General features: G+C 44.6%; 1 protein-coding gene across 2 annotated transcripts in view; it reads left to right on the forward strand.

The window, feature by feature from the left end:
* OCA2 (OCA2 melanosomal transmembrane protein) overlaps positions 1-20,809 on the forward strand; it is a 287,533-nt gene that overhangs the window by 227,081 nt on the left and 39,643 nt on the right. For both annotated transcript variants that reach the window (XM_084841774.1, XM_084841775.1), the window contains exon 22: positions 12,647-12,740. In XM_084841774.1, the coding sequence (XP_084697900.1) occupies positions 12,647-12,740 (94 nt within the window). The remainder of the gene's footprint in view (positions 1-12,646; positions 12,741-20,809) is intronic.

Raw genomic sequence — 20,809 nt, forward strand, 5'->3', positions numbered from 1 at the left:
CGTCCATCCCTACCTACATTCCCAGCCACCTAAAGGCAGTGCTGATCAGGAGTTCACAACTTCACACACAGCCTCCCTTGCTTTTCAAATGAGACCCTCCAATCAGATTCACTGCAGTAGCAGTTGGGCCTATCTATATAAGGAGGCACACTTATGAGGGAGCCAGCTCTCCAAGCGTGAGGAGGCCCAGTGAAAAAGATTCAGCAAACAAGCGAGTTAAGCAACTGTGTGAGTTTAGCAACAGAGTGAGGAAGCCAGGGCAGTCAACTCTTTCCTCCCTATTCTGTACTCACAGTAAGTAACTGTAAATAAATATAAATAATTTCCCCACCTTCTAGGGATGTCGGAGAATTCTGCAACAGATCTCGGTGAGGCTGAATGCCAGTGCATTCGGCCCCCCGAAATCCATCGTGGAACGAAGCCCCCGCCCCCCAACCCACAAAAGGCACGTGGGACGAAGTCCCCGCCACCCCCAACCCCAACCTACAAAAGGCACGCGAAATGGAGCACTTACCTGCTCCCGTCTGCTCTGCTTTGCGAATGGCAGCTGTCCTGCGGCCGCCATTCGCTTCCTCCTCTTCATAGCCATGATAGGCTACGTAAATATTTATGCAGTGATGCCATTTGCATCCCTGCGGAGGCTGTGATAGGCTACGTAAGTATTTATGTAGCCTATCACGGCAGGAGGAAAAAACCTCAGCATACGCAAATGGCGGTAGCCGCCGCCATTTGCGTACTATGGTTTTTTCCCCCCCTGCCGTGATAGGCTATGTAAGTATAAGTCTCTCCACATTATAAAAGGTGTGATTAGCCTATCGCACCTTTTATAATGATAGAGACTCTCCCCGTGGGAAATCTGAAGGACCCAGGGGTGAGTAGAGCTGGTCCACTGTGGACTCTGCAGGTCGGATTTTTGGGAATATGTCCTCATTGGAGTCCACAGCAGATTTCTCCAGCATCCCTAATTTGGAGTATGGCATGGGAAATATGCTGTTTTTCCACCAAACATTGGCCGCAAAGCTGCTATTAATATAAAGCCAATTGAAGTAGAACCTGAGTAATGAAGGATGTAAGTTTTGAAATTAAATTTAATCCTGCTGAAAGTTTGATCTGTTGGAACTCACAGTTTAGCTGGCTGGATTTTAAATTAAATGGATTTATATTCTGCCAAATGTTATTATTCAAGGAAGCAATTCCACAAAAGAGTGTTGTGAACTTGGGTTTATTTGTAATTTATAAGAACAATATGCAACAGCCATCTGGGTGCTCTTTAATTCATCTTTATGCTGATTATTCCCTTGTACATTCCACAAATATTGGCTATGCCAATACAACAACAACATGCTAAGACAAAACAAACTAACCAAAGCCTTTTTGTTTATTTGGCCCAAATAAGAAGTAAACGTTGTGCTGATGCTTCATAAGGAAAGAAAAATAAATATTATGTTGAGTTTGTTTAGTGACAGAATCTGAAGTGTTTTTGAACTATTTTATTTGAAGCGTTTTCAGTTACAAAAGATATATTAGTCAATATTTCATTAAGAAGTCATTTAAAACATAACCCCTAATTTTCACTTACATGTTCTCTGGAGTTACCAACGATCATATTAATTGCAAGTAAAACACAATATTTTACAAAGCGGGATCTGTTGATATAATTGGTATAAATATGTATGTACTCTGTGCTTAGCTTATATCCTCATCTCCTGTAATTTTATTTCTTCGTAACTTCATTGCCTGCATTGCTATTCCTCCATCATGGAAGAAGGCAGATCTGAGCAGACTGGCAGCCATTTTAAAAATTCTCTTCCTCTTGGCTCAGCTCACTCAGTCCGTCTTAATGGTATCCCCACAGCTTCCTTCTGCTGACACCTAAGCCAGTGCCAGTGCATTATCATGCCAGGAGCTTTGGCACTTGCTTATCCATTCATTATTTTTCCTATGTCTAGTCTTATTTTGTAGAAGCATCAGTGGAAAAACAGATATTCATTGGGGTCACTTTTCTGCCACTTCTGCTAAAGAAGGAGGCAGCTGCAGTCTAGAAGTAAATTAACTCTTGAGGGAGTCATATGTGAAATGTGGTGTGCTTTAAATAGCTACCTTCATAAAATAAAGGAAATATTGCTCCATTAATACATTTTGGGCAATAATGTCATCTAATGCATGAAATAAATGTCCTGCCCAGTTAATGCAATTGAAGGGGGAGTGTGGTGTTTCCATTTCATGAAACTGGAATGCCTCTTCTTCATTCATGATATTTAATCAGAATGGTGAGGTACCCTTTGCTTAATTCAGGTATGATTTTGCTTATTTCATATAATAGGCCAGGAGGTTACTGTCAATTTACAGTGTAATCCTAAACATGTTTATTCAGAAGTGAATCCCACTGAGTTCCATGGGATTAACTTCATGGTAAATGTGTTTAGGATTTCAGCCTTAATTATTTTGGCAGAGATTTTCTGTAATTTGTGTGATTTCAAAAGCTAGGCAGAGGGTTTGAGAACCTTTAGCAGTGGGGTCATGGACAGCTGCTGTGAGATTCATGAGTTCCTCCAATGGCTGATGCAAAGGCAACACTACAAAAGAAACACTGTCTGTGGCTGGAAATGCATCATGGGGTTCCACCCACACCTGCTTTTCCCTTCCATTGCTGCTCCTTGTTCATGACGGTCCTCCTGCCCTTTTGAACGAACGTTCAACGTTATGTTGCTAACCATGGTAAAGATGATGCTAACTAAAGTTAAAGCTGCCCTCAAACTCCCATTATTACAAATTTTGTTTCATAGTTTAAAAAGGGTTTTGGACTTGTAATTTGTATATTGGGCCTATAAATCCTACCAGCAGCACTGGCTGCCACTGAGCGTTGGATCAGTGTACCTGATCACGATAGCTCATTCTCCCTCTTTCTTGCCTATAGACAAGGAACTCTGGCTGTCCTAGTTCTTGAGAGAGCATGTCACTTAAGGAAGCACAAATCTCTCTGTTTTAGGAAAGGACCTGGGCCAGGAATTCACTGGTCAGAGTATTGCTCCAGCAAATCTCACAAGATCCAGCAAATCTTGCAGTATCTCAACAATAGGTATATTGAAACAGGGAAATAAGTTCCAATAAATAACATTAAGCATGATCTAAGTTAGCTTCATCCCCCCCCCTTCATGATAATAGGATTGCTGCCTGGGCTGGGCCCCTCTGGATCTCTGGGCCCCAGTAAAATGTACCCATGCTTGGGCCCTGCTGCTACCTCATATGAATCTTACCCCAGGATCCTGTGTCCTTCTTTGTAGTCTGCAGCCCATCCTGTGGCCATCTTAGGAAGGTGCTTCCACATGGTAGGCTTGTGTGTGGAAACCAGGGGTGAAATGAACATTTGAAGTTTACCCTCATACTGTTGCTTTTTTGTTTTTACTCCCTGTTGCAGACCCCCATCTAGTCAGCTTCACTTCTAGCTTTAGTCACACACACAAAACATCCCTGTGGCCTGAATTTGGCTGTTTTGAGTAGGTGAGGCTTCTTTCAGACACCCAGCTAATGTTTCTCTAATGGGTCTCTCCACTTCCTAAGGGAACAGTGGGCTGAATGCTCAGAGATATTGTTTTTCAGCTTGCAAGGGTATCATGTTCCAATTCTCACTGGAGGCTACAGAGCAGGAGAACCAAATTGGATGTAATAGGTTTTCAATTACTATTGGGATTAGTGCCATTTGGAAACTGTCACATACTTTTCACAAATGGATAGCCTCTTGCTGGTCTCAGTTCTCCAGTCGCAATTTTTCTGCAAGACGGGGTGCTAGAGTTGCCCATCTTTCCAGGTCTCTCATTTCATGTGACAAATCGCATGTTTCTAGCCCAAGTCCTTCCTGCTCTTGTCAAGATCATGGCAGCCCCCTTTCTGCAGATCTCGTTCTAGTGCTCTGCAGAGTTCCTCTTGCTTCAGTCGAAAGTAGCTTATTGCAAAAGCAAAGAACAAATGACAACCAGGGACAGATCATTTAGAAGCTCAGAGACAGGTGACTGTATTTGTTCACCAATTTGAAAGGATGTAGGTACCTGTGGGCATAGTTGCCATTTTCATGATGTAGTTTGTTTTCTCAAAATATCAAAGAAACATATTCTCCTCACTCTGTGGGATATCTGGGAGAAGGGGTTCTTACCTTTTCCCTCCTACTGGCCCTTTTTTCTGCTCCCAAGCTGCCTCCCCCTGCCCCCCCAATGAAAAAGACCATTGTAAACATGTACCTGGAAACACATGGGGGAAAAAGCAGGGTGGGGTTTTGAGCCACAAACAAAAGTCAATGGCAAAAGGGTAGGGATGGCGTGGGTGCCCGATTTGGTCAACGAGTCTGGCAGACCCTCTCCTGCCCATACCCCTGAGCCCCACTTGTTGATCCCCTGCCCCTGCTTGCCTCCTGCCTGCACTTGGTGAAGGGCCTGCACTCCCCCCAGCAGGCCTTGTCAAGCTTCACAGTCACTATTTTTTGAGAAATAAAATGGCGATTGCAAGAATGTGCGTATTTGTCACACATGAAAATGTGCATTTTGCGAATGCACATATTTGCATGTGTGTGAAAATGAGCATTTCCCCCAAAATGCACATTTTTGCACACACACTAATGCATGCCTTCACAAAAATGCGCATTTTGCACATACAAAAACACGCACATTTTTGCGATTGCCTTAAAAAAAAAAAGCAACTGTGGAGCTCAATGAAGCCACTGGGGTGAGTGCAGGCTTCTTGCTGAGTGTGGGAGGGGCTCAAGTGCAGTCCAGGGATTGGTGAGTGGGGGCAGGGGCTGGGTGCGCATCTGGAGAACCTGGACGAGTGTGAGTTTGCACATCCCTACTATAGGGTTAAGCAGTTCTACCTTTCTAGCTGCTTCCTCACTGAGAGTTGCAGCCTGTCAAGGCAGCTTTACTTTTTAGGGATGTACGAAAGTCTTACCTGGCTCTGCACTGGGCAATCCGCAGTAGGGGGAAGCGCTCCATCCCTCCCCCCCCGGAATCCTCCCTCGCTGGCTCCGCTCCATGGTGGCTTGGTGGAGCCGCCGGCTGGGTCTGGCCGCAGCCGGAGTTCCAGCTGTGGCTGGGCTGCTGTGGCTGCAAATGGCGGCTGTCGTAGCGGCCGCCATTTGTGTCCTTGCAGTCAGCCGTGATAGGCTACATAAGTATTTACATAGCCTATCACAGTAAAGGCAGCCATGCAAATGGCGGCCGCTACGCCATTTGCGTGGCTGCCTTTACCGTGATAGGCTACGTAAATACTTAGGTGGCCTATCACGGCAAAGAGCAGGGGCGCAAATGGCGTAGTGGCCACCATTTGCATCCCTGCTGTTTGCTGTGATAGGCTACGTGAATACTTACGTAGCCTATGATGGCTGACTGCAAGGATGCAAATGGCAGCTGCTACGATGGCCGCCATTTGTGGCCGCAGCAGTCTGGCAGCGGCCAGCCAGGAGACCAGCCGGAGCCACCGCCGCCTCCTCCGCCTCCGCTACTGCTGCTGCCGCCGCCTTCGCTGCCAGAGCCGCCGCCGCCGGATCTGCTGGAGTGCCGCCATGTAAGCTCCATCCTGGGGGGATTCCGCGGGGTGGCGGAGTGGGAGGCCATTCCACCACGGATTCCGGGGGCCAGATTCTTTAGAATTCTCTGACATCCCTATTACTTTTAAAGAAAAACAAAAGAAATGAGCTCGGTTACACTCAGAGGCATATAATGCATTTTTCCTCATCTAGATTCTCATGTCATGAGGCCAGCAAGGAGACAGAGGTCAGCATCCAGTATGGCACTGCCACTAACGTAAATGATGTTGTGTTAGCGTAAACTATGTTTAATGCAATGGCATGCCAATCGCACTTGCTTGTGCAGTGATTTTCCCTGGAGATAGCTTACACTAGCGCAACATCATTTATATTGTTAGTAGTAGTGCTGAGTTGGATACTGCCCAAAAGTTGTGGTACTGCAACTTTATTTTTCTTTAAATGGGCAAAGGCATACTTGACATCCATCCTTTATGTGAAGAGTCAAGGAAGTAAGATTATAACTGAATCTTGAATCAATTCAGTTACAATTAGAGGGTTTTCAGTCATACTACACTTGTCTAGCACAGAATATATTTGCATGTGCATAATCCCAAGTACTTCAGGCCTAATTTTTTTTTAAAGTGTATGTTTCTAGCCATCACTGTTGCAGAGAAAATCTTGAAAAGTAGGTAGGTGAAGTTTGCTAAAGGTTCATTAAGAGGGGTTAGGGGTGGGGAACTTTCTGTGTTGGAGCTTCTTCATCATGGGTATGGTAGCCCCTCTTGTGTTCCCGACTGTACTTCATTTAAGGATGCATTGAATTCCCTCAAGCTTTGAGGCTCAACTTGAATCTCAGTCCATGGACCTGTGCACTGGATATTGTGGTATCACGTTAGGCTGCAGTTTAATTAAAAAGTGCTTCTCCACAAACAGTTGTGCTCAAAGCAGCTCACAATGCAAACCCAGCAATAACAATTCCTTCAGAAAAGATATATCAATACAGGTTTCTATTCTAATCAATACAGTAACAGTTTAACAATCTGTGTTTAACAATATAAGCAACAGTAATCAAAATCAAGGACGTCTAAATATCTGTGAGCAGCAGTAACAGAAATAATGCATTAAATGTAAATACGATAGTGGTAAGACAGAAACTAAGGTAGGATCTACTGTACACTACAGCTCCTTTGTGCGTGAGGCACTTCTTGTGCCAGTATTTTTTTAAAATGCAAGAGTTGCTCAAGAATACAGCAGCACATTACCTACCATATTTATAACACGGTTTGAGCGCTGCACACAAATGCATAGTGTTGTAATTGTGGGAGAAGTAGGAGGAGTTCGAAAGGCCGTGTTGTGTTCTATCATTTGTGTTTGTACATGACACAAGCCTCAGTGTATGGGGGAAATGGAAGGGCATGCTGCCATTTCCGTTTCCCTTTTCTCTCTTTCTTCAGTCCACTGACAAACCCACCTCTCCATTGGCACCAATGGAGGTTTTTCTTTTTGAAATCCCTCTGTGTGGAGGGGAAATGTCAGGAAACAAATGATGGGGGTGGGGAAGGTTTAATCCTCACCTCCTGGTGTGATGAGGTCCCAGTCAGAATTGGGGCTGCACATACTTACACTAGAGTAAAAGACAAAGGTGGGGAGTTGCAGTCAGCTATGTGCTATGTAATTAACGTAACCTGTAGTTTGACCCTTGGAATTAAAGGAATTAAGGGATTTGTTTTGTATACCAGAACTGAATCCACTACTGGTTACCCTGAAGATTTATTAATTTCAGCAGCAGCATTTATGGCATGGGGTGGAGTCATTTTGTTGCTGCTATTGTTAAAACATTGGGAATCAGAAATCATGGTTGATCTACTGTAAATCGCCTAGAGATCTGCCAGCAAATTCTGATTTACCTTCTGTCTACCCCTAGTGTAAAGGACACATTTAAAAACCAAGATACTCATTCTACAGTTGTCACATGCATTTTGAGAGGAACAAATAACCCATCCATTTTCATTGTTCCCCCAATCAGTAGCCAAACATGCTTGTAGCAAAGACGTATCTTCCCTCTAATGTTTCCTCCTCTTGATTTCATGTTATCTTACTGTTACCTTTTTGTGCATGAAGCAAATAATCAGCAGGTTCCTCTGAATACAGGCAGAAGATGTCATTTTGACAACGTGGTGCTATATCCCCCCCCCCTCCAAGAATAAGCGGACAGAGACAGGCCTGCCTTTGAAAACATTCAGCTCTTTATAGGCAGTGAGGGTATTGTTCGGGTGTATGCAGAATTTCCCCCTTCCTCCTTTGCATCTACTCTGCAAGCTGATCTAATTGACTGGCAAAGCAAACAGATAAAATAAAGGTGCAGAAAAGGGCAACCAAAATGATCAAGGGGCTGGAGCAACTCTCCTACAAGGAAAGGCTACAGTGTCTGGGACTGTTTAGCTCAGAAAAATGGTGAGTAAGGGAGACCTGATAGAGATGTACAAAATTATGCATGGTGTGGAGAAGGGGTATTGGGAGACATTTTTCTCCAGCTCTCATTTTATTGGAACCCAGGGTTGAAGCTGAATGGTGGGAGAGTCAGGACAGATAAAAGGAAGGACTTCTTCTCACAGCACATAGTTAAACTGTGCAATTTGCTACCACAAGATGTAGTGATGGCCACCCATTTGGATGGCTTTAACAGAAGCTTAGACAAATTAATGGAGGATAAAGCTGTCAATGGCTACTACTCATGATGGCTACACATTACCTCTGGTATTGGATGTAGTTCACCAGACCCCTCTCCGGGATACCAAGGTTGCTGAGTTCACGTACTGGAGGTTGGGCGGCTTGGGCCCGAAGGGCAGTCTGGGGATTCTGCTTGTGTACTGTCTACCCTGCTGCACGACTGACTCCCTGGCCGAGGTGCTTGAGGTGGTCTCTGATGTGCGTGTACAGTCCCCTAACTTATTGGTGTTGGGGGACTTCAACGTACATTCGGAGGCCATCCTCATAGGAGCACCTCAGGACTTCATGGAGACCATGGCCTCCTGGGAGCTGCACCATGTTCTAACTGGGCCCACCCATGTAGCCTGTCATGCACTAGACCTTGTGCTTGTTTCTGGAGAAGCGGGGAGTGATCTAGAAGTCGGGGGTATATCCATCACCCCCTTGTCATGGTCAGATCACTATTTGGTGACGTTGGACTTCTCGGTTCCACAACCCCTCTGCAGGGGTGGAGGACCCATTAAAATGGTCCGCCCCAGGCACCTTATGGATCCAAATGGATACCTGAACGTGCTTGTGGATTCTCTAGGGCACGCCAACGGCCACTCGGTCGAGACCCTGGTGGGTGGCTGGAATGCCGCAATCACTGGGGCATTAGATCGGGTGACTCTGAAACGCCCTCTCCCCCTGAACAGGGCTTGGACTGCACCATGGTTCAATCCGCAGTTACGAGCTCTGAAACAGGAGGTGAGACGGCTAGAGCGCCGCTGGCGGAAGTCTCGCTCCAAAGATGATCAGACACGGGCTAGAGCTGTATCTTCAGCCTATCACATGGCGGTAAAGTTAGCAAAAAAGGAATATTATGCTGCCTCTATCGCGTCTGCAGAGTGCTGTCCCAGGAGACTGTTCCAAGTGGTCCGGAGCCTGGTCGGTCCTGTGGCTCCTGAACCACTGGAGCATTCTAAGGCCCCCTGTGAGGCCTTGGCAAGGCACTTTGCAGATAAAATTGATCGGATTAGGAGTGTTACTCTGTGCTCTGTGGATACAGTTAGTGAGCGAGAGGCGGCCTGTGGCAAACCGGTTTTGTGGGATCGGTTCCAGCTTCTTCCTTCTGATGAAGTGGACAAGGTGCTTTCATCTGTAAGACCGACCACCTGCTTACTTGATCCTTGCCCATCTTGGCTCATTATGGGCTGCAGAGAGAGACTGGGTGAGGGGATCAGGGCGGTGATGAATGCCTCCCTTGAGGAGGGAGTGATGCCATCAGCCCTCAAGGAGGCAGTGATAAGACCACTCTTAAAGAAGCCCTCCTTGGATCCTTAAGTTCTGAACAACTTTTGCCCAGTCTCAAATCTGCCATTTTTGGGCAAGGTGATTGAGCGGGTGGTGGCGATGCAGTTGAAGGCACATTTGGAAGAAACTGACTATCTAGACCCATTTCAGTCAGGCTTCAGGCTTGGGCATGGGACAGAAACGGCCTTGGTCATCTTGGTAGATGATATGAGGAGGGCTCTGGATAGAGGAGAATGCTCCTTCCTTGTTCTCCTCGAACTGTCAGCGGCTTTTGATACCGTTGACCACAGTATCCTCCTGGACCGCCTGGAGGGGTTGGGCATTGGAGACACCATATTGCGATGGTTCTGGTCCTTCCTCTCTGGCAGGTACCAGAGGGTAGCACTGGGAGAGGATGTTTTGGACCCGTGGCCACTCACTTGTGGGTAGGGGTGCACGAAAGCCACTTACCTGGTCTCGCAGCTTGTTTGCGGTGGGTGGGAGGCGCTTCGCTGCTCCCCCTGAAGTTCAGGCCGGGGGGGGAGGCTTCCTGCCTCGCCCGGCCGAAATTCAGGCCGGGGAGGAGGCGCCTCGCCTCGCCCGGCTGCGAAATAAAAAGTTAAAAAAAAACAAACGCCCCCGTGATAGGCTACGTGACGATTTACATAGCCTATCACGGCTAGATCTGCAAAGTCAGCCGTGATAGGCTACTTTAATCGTCACGTAGCCTATCACGGGTGACTTTAAAAAAAAAAAAGCACGTACGCAAATGGCGGCCCCCATAGGGAGCCGCCATTCGCGTTCCTTATTTGGTCGCTGTAGTCTACGTAAATCTTTACGTAGACTACGGCGAAAATAAGGGCAACGCAAATAGCGTTGCCCTTATTTTCGCTGTAGTCTACGTAATCTTTACGTAGACTACAGCGACCAAATAAGGAACTTGAATGGCGGCTCCCTATGGGGCCCGCCATTAGCCGTACGCGCTTAAAAAATTTTTTTTTTAAAGTCACCCGTGATAGGCTACGTGACGATTTACATAGCCTATCACGGCTGACTTTGCAAATCTAGCCGTGATAGGCTACGTTAATTGTCACGTAGCCTATCACGGGGGCGTTTTTTTTTTTTACTTTTATTGGAATGGCGGCGGCGACAGCCGGTCAAAAGACCGGCTGCCGCCTCTGCCCCTGTCGAAGACCTGACGAACCGCCGCCGGGACCCGCCGCCGGGAGGGACATTCGGGAAAGGTAAGTCCCGTCCCGGGGGGGTGCGGGGGGGTGCAGAGAATTTCTCCCTGAAACTACTTCGGGGGGCCGAACACATTGGCACTCGGCCCCCCGAAGTTTCGGGGAGAAATTCTCCCCCATCCCTACTTGTGGGGTGCCACAGGGTTCCATCCTCTCCCCGATGCTATTTAACATCTATGTGAAGCCGCTGGGGGCTATCATCAGGAGGTTTGGAGTGCGGTGTCATCAATATGCGGATGACACGCAGCTCTACCTCTCATTCAAATCTTTACCAAGGTTGGCCGTAGAATCCCTGTCCAAATGTCTGGAGACAGTGAGTGGCTGGATGGGGAGGAATAAGCTGAAGCTGAACCCTGACAAGACCCAGGTACATTTGGTGGGAGACAAGAGGAGGCTGGGGGACGTTGACCTGGTGTTGTATGGGGTACGGCTACCCTTGAAAGACCAGGTCCACAGCCTGGAGTTCATTTTGGACTCCCAGCTGTCCATGGAGGCTCAGGTGTCAGCTGTGAGCCAGACAGTGCTGTACCAACTCCATCTGATATGGCGGCTGCGCCCCTTCCTTCCTGACCATCTGCTGCCATCGGTAGTGCATGGTCTGGTCTCCTCTCGTTTAGACTACTGTAATGCGCTCTACATGGGGTTACCCTTGAAGACGGTTTGGAAGCTGCAGTTGGTACAGAACGCGGCGGCTCGCCTGATTAAAGGCAGCCGCCGGTGAGATCACATCACTCCAGTGCTGAAGGAGTTGCACTGGTTACCAGTTGTTTTCCAGGCCAAATTCAAGGTGTTGGTTTTGACCTTTAAAACCCTATATGGTTCCGGCTCAGTCTATCTTAAGGAGTGCCTCCAGCAACACCAGACAGGCTGCTTAACAAGATCAGCCTTGGATGGCCTTCTCTCTGTCCCATGAGCCAGGACAGCTAGACTGGTGGGGACGAGGGAGAGGGCCTTTTCTGTGGTGGCCCCCACTTTGTGGAACTCCCTCCCTAGGGAACTCCGCCATGCCCCCTCTTTAATGAGCTTCCATACTGCATTAAAAATGTGGTTGTTCAGGCAGGCATTTGGGGTGGGTTAGGGTATTTTAGAAAACGTTTTTATTGTAGAATTGTATTGTTTTAAACTATTTTATTATATGCTGTACATTGCCCAGAGTGGCTGGGTGACCAGCCAAATGGGTGATTAATAAATTTAATAATAATAAATAAATAAATAGTTCACCTATTTACTAGGGATTTATGAGAATTTAGGTTTTCCTTGCAAAAAATGTGAGCATGCCCCATTTGAAACTCTGAACACAAGTGTGAGCGCATGTCTGCCTTAAATATTCACAAATGCTTGAACACATGCTCATGTTCATCTTGTGCCTGATTCCCGGTTTGACTTATGCAAATTCCCTAATTGGTGCAAGTTCCTCAGTAGACTAAATCAGCCCCACTTTAGTCTATGGAGGAAATGTGCACACATTTGGGGAGATTTGTGCCAGTTGCAGATTTGTGCCAAATTTGGGAGATTTATGCAAGTCTCCCATTCTATCACTGCTTGACTTATGCAGGTTTCCCATTCGCACAAAGCAAGCAGTGATCGCAAACATGAACAGGGATCAGGCATGAGACGAGGTGTGAGATGATGTTTGGAGAATCCTAGCAATCTCAGACATTGCTCATTCACCCATCCCTACTATGCACACCAGTTGCTGGGGAACATGGGCAGGACTGTGCTGTTACACTCATGTCTGACTTGTGGGCTCTCCACAGGCGGTTGGTTGACCACTATGTGAACAGAATACTAGACTAGATATCCCTTTGATCTGATCCAGCATTGCTCTACTTATGTTCATATGTTCTTCCTCAAGTATTAGCTGGAATTTGTTTTATTGTTTTATTGTTTTTTTTTTTAATTGCAGGCAATGGGACATTGATTGGGGCATCTGCAAATGTTGTTTGTGCAGGAATTGCGGAGCAACATGGCTATGGCTTCACTTTCATGGAATTTTTCAGGTACATTTTAAAATGAATCTGTGTTTGAATGTGCTGTAAGTGGATATGCATTTTTGATACAAACCAAAATGAACCAAGGAGAAGGTTCATATAATATTTAAAAGGGAAGAATGCTGATGAGGTACAACTCCATTTCAGTGGCACAAGTAAAGTCTTTATTGCTGGGATTGCGGGTTAGCAGCAGTTTTTAATTTATACTGTTGAAATTAAAGTGGAATGATTTGAGAAGTGAAAATACTTCAGACGTGTATGGGAATGTTGTTTATGGTACAAATTTAAACTGGGGTCAAGCTGTCATGGCTCCCAGTCCATCATTTGATGATAGGAACAACAGTTCTATGAAGACAAGTTTCAGCAGGGTGGCTGTGTTAGCCTGTTATGGCAAACATAAATGCTGATTAAAGAATTCTCAGCAACGTCACTAAAACTACATGTTCCAGAGTTCTTTGAGGGAATGTCAGGATAGTTACACCAATCCAACCCAGTCTAAGTTAGTCAACAGTGTAGGTTTCCTATAATACATTTTGACTCTGCTGCTTAGAAATTGAGACTGGGATCCAAAGAGTAACTTAGGGTGACATGCTATAGCCCTTTGGGATTTCTTATTCTTTGAATGTCTGACTCTGCCATATCACAACCTATATTTGAAACTCTCCTCAGGAGAGTTGCTGTTGCTGTTAAAGGGAAAACAAATCTAAAGCCCTCTTGGGCTCACTGAACTACTTCAACTGTTCTTTGGATCCATCTTAGCCGGAGATAAGAAATTTGTGGTCAGTGCCTGGTTAATATTCAGATTCCATTGTCCCTTCCTTGTAGGCTGTGATGTTCACACAGAAGGTTGTATCCAATCATTTCAGTGGGTCTACTCTAAGTAGGATTAACATTGGAAACAACCCAGAGTTTCCCTACCGCTAATGCAGAGCTGCCTGCAGAACCTCTTTCAGCCCAAGGCCTGAATTCCATTTGGAGAAGCTCTTGGAGGCTGCATTACAGGAGTGGGTGAAGCTGAAGGCAAAAAGGGTGGGATCAAAAGCAAAAAATACCTGAAAGTTTTGGCTCAAAGCTCTTACTGACAATAACTAAGCTGCAAAAAACTTCACAAAAGCTGGGCACCACCACAAGACTCAAGTGGTCAGGGGAAGGGGGTGGGACCTTCTGGAAAGCTCCAGAGGGTGGATTGGGACCCTCAGAGGCCTAGGCATGAGGTTCTGCTCTAAAGGCTATTCTCTTCACTGGAGGGGTGGAACGATCCTTCTCTATTGAAGGGAATACAGCAGCCCATCTGCTGAAAATCTCTATCTGCACATGGTACTCTGAACTGGATTAAGGGATTGGTTTATGGAGCTCATGGGGTTCATCGAAGAAATCGTTTGACTGACCCAGCAGGTAAAATTGACTTTTCTTTGGGGGGTAAATGTTTGCTCTTTATTCCTACTATGTTGCACAATAGTTTTAATTAATAGTAGGAATATATTTTTTTAATCACTTCATGGCAATAGCTTTTTACGTGAATTGTTTTATTTGTCATACAAACCCAGGAGGCACCTTGTTAAAAACACCACCACCAACAAATCTATAAAAATATCTATGGGTTTGATCCAGAGCAGACGTAATCATGCTTATAGCAGACCCATTGAAATCAATAGGATTTAGATTAGTATGACTAAGTTGTCCCATTGATTCTAATGGGTTTACTTTAAGCCTGACTAACTCTGCATCCAATCCTGTATCTATAATATCTAGAACACATTGTACATCATACAGACAGAAGGATGGGATGGTCAATTTGCCAGATCCTAACCAGGACAGTGTGCTTTACAATGTAATCTGATCTCTCTTTTGGCATACCTATGAGTATTTAGCACAAAATACCTGATTTAGTTTAATGAAACAATCCCTATGTTCTTATTATCAGTGATCATACTGTGCCACACACTAAGAGGCACAGCATCAAAAAAATACCAAGGTAGTTTTAAAAGATATGAATATCCAGGGTTGTAGACAATTCGGTGGATCCCAGTGTTCATAGTTATATTTGCTTGGCTATGTACAAAAGATAGCTTTTCTGAGACTTGAAGACAGTATGATAGAGCGCCCATTGCTCACAGTACATACCCTCTCCCATCCCACTATGATCTCTGGTCAAATAGGTTTCACAGCATTTTGTAGTGCTTCAAAAACCCATAAAACCTGTTTAAACATACTGGGCAGGAAAAAAATGAACATGTGTACTACAAAATGTGTACAATGATGATGGTATTATCATACCACTTTGAGGTTTTCCAAATGGTCATCTGCACTTGGATATATTGTACTCATCAACATCCATTCATTCAGACTCATTAATCATCAGTGGGTGCTTGTTGAAAAGTTGTTATAAACTTTGATAAGATAAAGATTCTCGATGCTTTCATTACAGCATCAGGTGAGCAGAAGGTAGATCTCTAGGTTATTTGCTGTAGATGGTCAAGGATTTCTGACTTCCAATTGTCTGGAAATAGCAGCAGCAAAATGACTCCCCCTCCCTCACAATCCCATTCCATAAGCCAGTTTGATGAAGAAAGTTTGGGTAACTAGTAGTGGATTTTTGTGCAGAAGGACTGTGGGCTGTGTTCAGTTCTGGTACTCAAAACAAATGCCTGCATTCAGAATTTGCTACTTCTAAATCTATTTGTAATATACCTGGCCCTGGGTGGTGGATCTCTGGGTAATACACAAAGTAGATCCCACAAGCCTGGCATCTGCCCACCCCTGCACTAGAGCATATTCTCAGCCACTCTAAAAATTATTGTCCATCAGGAAAACTGCTATCTAATAACATTTTGACCCCATTTTGGGTGAAGGCCATTCCCAGGAAAAGTACTTCTTTGGTCAGCAATAGGCATTTTTCTCTCCATTGTGCTGTTATCAGCATCAGAACTGCCATATTGGTTTTGCTTGTTGCGCTGTGGTTTTGGAATCGAGGCACGTATTCATCAGAATATAGTTTGCTGTAGTATTATATAGTTTATATAGAGATAATGGCACATTTAGCCATTCTCTCTTTATAAATGACACTTTTATAGATACACCAATAAGGAGCTTTTCACATGTTTCTCTTTCTAGATACTTCTGTGTCAAAAAACCAACAAAAAATCTGAGCAGCAGAAAAGTTAGGAATATGTTAAAGACAATTGTGTGGCACCTAAAATAGAGATGGATGGACTCACCTGTGCCCACCATGCACAGGTGCTTGCCGAGTTGCCGCTGCTGCCCGCCCCTGCATGCCGGGCCACACGAGCCCTGGAGGGCTCAGCAACTGGTCCAGGAGTGCCCCGCAGCCGCCCGCTCCTCACTGCGAGCTGCCATTTTACGCAAGATGGGGTCTCCATATTCCATGTTGTGCACAATGGTGGCTGTACGGGGCCATCTCTGCAACATTGGAGGTGTAAAGAGGCCTTTGGGGGCTGGGCACAGGGGAGTCCACCAGACTTCTGGCCCTAGTAAGGTACTCACAACATCTCTAATCTTAAAGGGCTGTTCTATGTGATGCATTTATCATGTGCACATTATTCCTTATCATGGTTGTTTATGGGTTCTAGAGGCGATGTTGTGACTCTCCAGTTTTGCTTCTGTGTCTAAGCAGCACTTTTGGCAAGTTTTTTTAGAGCAGGTAAAATGTGGCAAAGTGAAAGAAAGTGTTATTTCCTCTTGTGCATTTGTGCTATTCCGCTATACCGTAGTACCACCTAGAGGTTATGCGATGGAAAAGCAGGAAAGTGAAAGTTGCTTGTGCAGTGCTCAGGTCTCAGTCCTGCGACAAAACTGAAAGTAGATACAGCAGGTTAACAGCTGATTAACAGCCTCTTGTAGAAAAGCTCAAGGGCAAACAATTTCTTGTAGCATAAGCTACCCTTTCTGAACTGCATGATGTGGCCATCCTCCTCTAACCTGGAAAACAACATCAGAGGCTAGATCAGTGCCTTCACTGAGAGGGGCTATAATAATGTTTTCTTGCCTTGTCATAGCTTTGTTGTTGTTGTTCAGTCGTTCAGTCATGTCCAACTCTTCATGACCCCATGGACCATAGCATGCCAGGCCTTCCTGTCCTGCGCAATCTCCCGGAGTGTGCTCAAGTTCATATTCATTGCATCGGTGATGCTATCTAGCCATGTCATCCTCTGCCGTCCCATTCTCCTTTTGCCTTCAGTCTTTCCCAGCATCAGGGTCTTTTCCAGAGAGTTTTCTCTTCGCATTAGGTGGCCAAAATATTTGAGCTTCAGCTTCGGTATCTGTCCTTCCAATGAGCACTCAGGGTTGATTTCCTTTAGGATTGACTGATTTGACCTCCTTGCAATCCAGGGGACTCGTAAGAGTCTTCTCCAGCACCACAGTTCGAAAGCATCAATTCTTCGGCGCTCAGCCTTCCTTATAGTCCAGCTCTCACAGCCATACATTACTACTGGGAAAACCATAGCTTACAGCATTGCTATTATTAGTCCTTAATTTTTAGGAGACAACTTAATTTACTTGAGTAACATTTTTTTATGTAACCAATGCCTTGATTAATGTGTTGCTTTAAATAATGTAATGACTGAATCTGATGCAACATCTTCTTCTATGGGATTGATTTTAGGATGACTTCTATAGATGCTTAAATGCGAACTATAACACTATGCTTGGGCATCTGAATGCATTTCTCCCAAAAGACATAGGATTACTGCCAGCCCTTTCTTGAGGATCCTTCCTGAAAAAGCTATGTGGACAATCAGTTCTGATATAACCTTTCCCCATGTATGCCTCCATGGGAGTGTTTCCATAAGCCCTCCCATAGAGAAAAGACATTATGTCAGAAGAGGCAGTCTCTCTCCTGTGATTTCTGGTTCACAGTAAACATGTTTTTGTTAAATGCTACATAGTCAAGCAATAAAGGTCATGTGGATCGTTATGTTGTTATGCTTTTGTTTGTAATCATAAATAAAAAAGAGAAAACACAGTCTGTTGAAAGAAAAGCAGCATATTGGCTTTCAGCTAAAGGAGCTCAGTCCAGACTTCTCTTCAACAATCCTTTTGGTCCAACGTCTGTTTGCATGTAACATTCAAACATGAAACATTAAAATGTTACATGTTTGCATGTAACATTTTAAAATGAAGCAAATTGCATCAGCTTGGGGGCAGGTGATAATTAGTGGAATCACAGAGTTGGGATGTGCGAACCCACCCCTGTCCAGGTTCTCTGGGCGCCTGCCCAGCCCCTGCCCCTGCTTGCCGGTCCCTGGACCACGCTTGAGTCCCTCCTGTGCTCAGCAAGTGGCCCACGCTCACCCCAGTGGCCTCATCGAGTTCCGTGGTCATCATTTTTTGAAAAATAAAATGGCATTCGCAAAAATATGCATATTTGCATATGCGTGAAAATGGGCATTTTTGTGAATGTGCATATTTGCATATGTGTGAACATGAGCATTTGTGAAAATGCGCATTTTTGTGCATGCACAAAGATGCGCATTTGCAAAAATTTGCATTTTTGTGCATATGCAAATATGCACATTTTGCGATCGCCATTTTATTTTCCAAAAAATGGCGACCACAGAGCTCGACGAGGCTGCCGGGTGAGTGTTGGCCACTCATTGAGCATGAGCAGGGAGCAAGCGGGGGCAGGGGCTCAGCAAGCAGGGCTTAGGGTTGTGGGTGGGTGGGTTCTGCCGGATTCCCAGATAGAATCGGGTGCCCACACCATCCTTATCACAGAGTAAGTGTAGAGGGAGAATGTAACACTTCCGTCTTGTGCTGCAGTTCTGAGAACAATCCCTCTTCTGAAATTAGCATTTGCTTTAGGGGGAATCTGCCCATTGGTGCTAATGGTGGATATCCCACCAAAGTAAATACATATTTATTGTCACATGTATGTTGATCCTTAGTTTCGCATGAAGTGAATTTCAAGAGGAAATTATGTTAATCTGTGGGGGTTGAGTATGAATAAATGCCATATGCTGGCAATCTGGAATAACTGTTTTCCTGAACTTCTTACCACCTAATGAAAGGGTTTCTCTTGCTACCTAAGTCATTAATTCTTTTAAAATGTTTTAATTGTTTTAACATGGTGTTTTATTCCTTTATCCTTGCTGTTCACCACTCTGAAATCTTTTGATGTGGAGCGGTATATAAATATTGTTAATTAATTAATTAATTTATTGGCATAATTACTGTGACACTAGGAAAAATAAATATATAGAAGCCTATGCTTATCATCTATGCTTAGATGATACCATATCAAATAAAGTGTTTGGGATTTTGAAAATGAACAATTATGGGAATGCTTTGGTCTTAGAATGGACCAAAGTCTTATTGATTTAGGAGTTAAATAAGGTGATGTTAACTGTGAAAGGACTGTATATATATTTTCAGTAGATACTTCCATGAGGTATAAAAAAATATAATTTTTTTTTTTTAATGTAATGACCCAGCACAGACTCACACCTTTCTCCTCTCGAGGGAGAACAGATTAGGGAAGCTCTTGGCATTATTTTACTTCCAGGTAATTTGCCCCCCACACCCAATTTCTCCCTGATTTTGTGGCTGGGGAGAGAACCTCAAAAGCTACAGGAGAGTTACCTGCAAGGGAGGGATGCTTTGAGCCAGCCTCCTGGTCTGCACCAGCCAGGCAATGAGTTACCCTCTGCCTCCTTAGTGGTGTGGGTGATAAGCTAGGTGAGCAAGAGAGGTTCTGAGACAACAGAACATTAACTTCTTCCAAGTACCGATTCCATTATATTTTATTAAAGAGTCAAAATAGAGAAAAATAAGGAAAGGATGGTTGCATCCAGTCGTCATCATCAACATCATGATGTCTTAACTAGTCATTTACACATAGAGATCCTAACTTCAACTCCTCTCCTCTCCCCTCCCATCGGAACAGCCCCCTTTTCACCTGGAAGGAATCATAAATCAGAGTCCCTCTCTCGAGACAGGAGTGTCAATGGCCTTGGGAGGGGGAATAAAAAAAAAATCTTATGGTCCCTGGGATGTTGTCTGTTTAGTTTTTATGTACATCTTTTAGTTTATTGCTTGTCTCGACAAGTGTCTTCTATTCCCATCCTGCACTGTGTCATTACTGTATTTTCTGTGATTAGAGGTCTCACTAATCAAGAGTGCTGCAACCTTTAATGCAAAAGAAAAAGTTCTGTTCCTTTGGGTTTCAGTCGTATGCCCACTTTCCTGAGATTAAGTCACATTGAAATCAGTGGAACATACTTCTGAGTAGATGTGTCTAGGATTGTGCTGTTAACCTTCTAGTTTGTTCCCCTGTAAAGATGTTAGCCTAAGTCTTCCAAATTTAGTATTTAATCAGTGTGTTGCAGTATCTTAAAATGCACTTGTATCTCAACTTATTGTGGGGATGAAATGCACTGTAATTACAGAGTTAGAGAGACAGATGGCATCAAAATGATATCTTTTTATATTTGGGGTTGAGAAGCAATAACATACCTTACCCATCAAAGTATTTTTTAAAGTGTGATTTATATCTCACACACAAACAAGAGACAGAAGAATGTATAAATTATAATTATTTATTTATTAGAGATTTTTATATCCTACCTTTCTAGTTCAAAGCTGCTAACATCAAAATAAAAATATAATAAAAAATAAAAGTACGTAAACACAAAAGGTGAAAATGGAGTAAATAAGCATCAGATATCACTACAGAAAACTAAGAGTTATAACAAAAAAGAAAAGAGCCAGCAAAAGGTAATCAGCCAAGACGGAGGCCAAGGCAGAGGCCTGTCAAAAGAAAAAAAAAAGTTTTTTGGTATTGACAGAGTGCTATCAGAAAGTGGCCAACGCAGGTCTCCTGAGGTACAGAGTTCCAGAGAGTGGACGCCACAACTGAGAAAGCCCTCTCAAGTGTTCCTGCCATTTGCGACTCAGCTGGGGATGGGTAGGGTGGCCAAGTGTCCTGTATTACAGAGGACAGCCCTCTATTTTGGTGAACTGGCAGAGGACAGCCCTCTATCTGAGAGCCGGTGTGGTGTAGTGGTTCGAGTGTTGGACTGGGAGGCAGGAGATCCGGGTTCTAGTCCCCACTTGGCCAT

This window comes from Heloderma suspectum, chromosome 3, assembly GCF_057233095.1.
Source record: "Heloderma suspectum isolate Gila_16-S chromosome 3, 16-S_ref, whole genome shotgun sequence".
In the NCBI taxonomy this organism is placed as follows: domain Eukaryota; kingdom Metazoa; phylum Chordata; class Lepidosauria; order Squamata; family Helodermatidae; genus Heloderma; species Heloderma suspectum.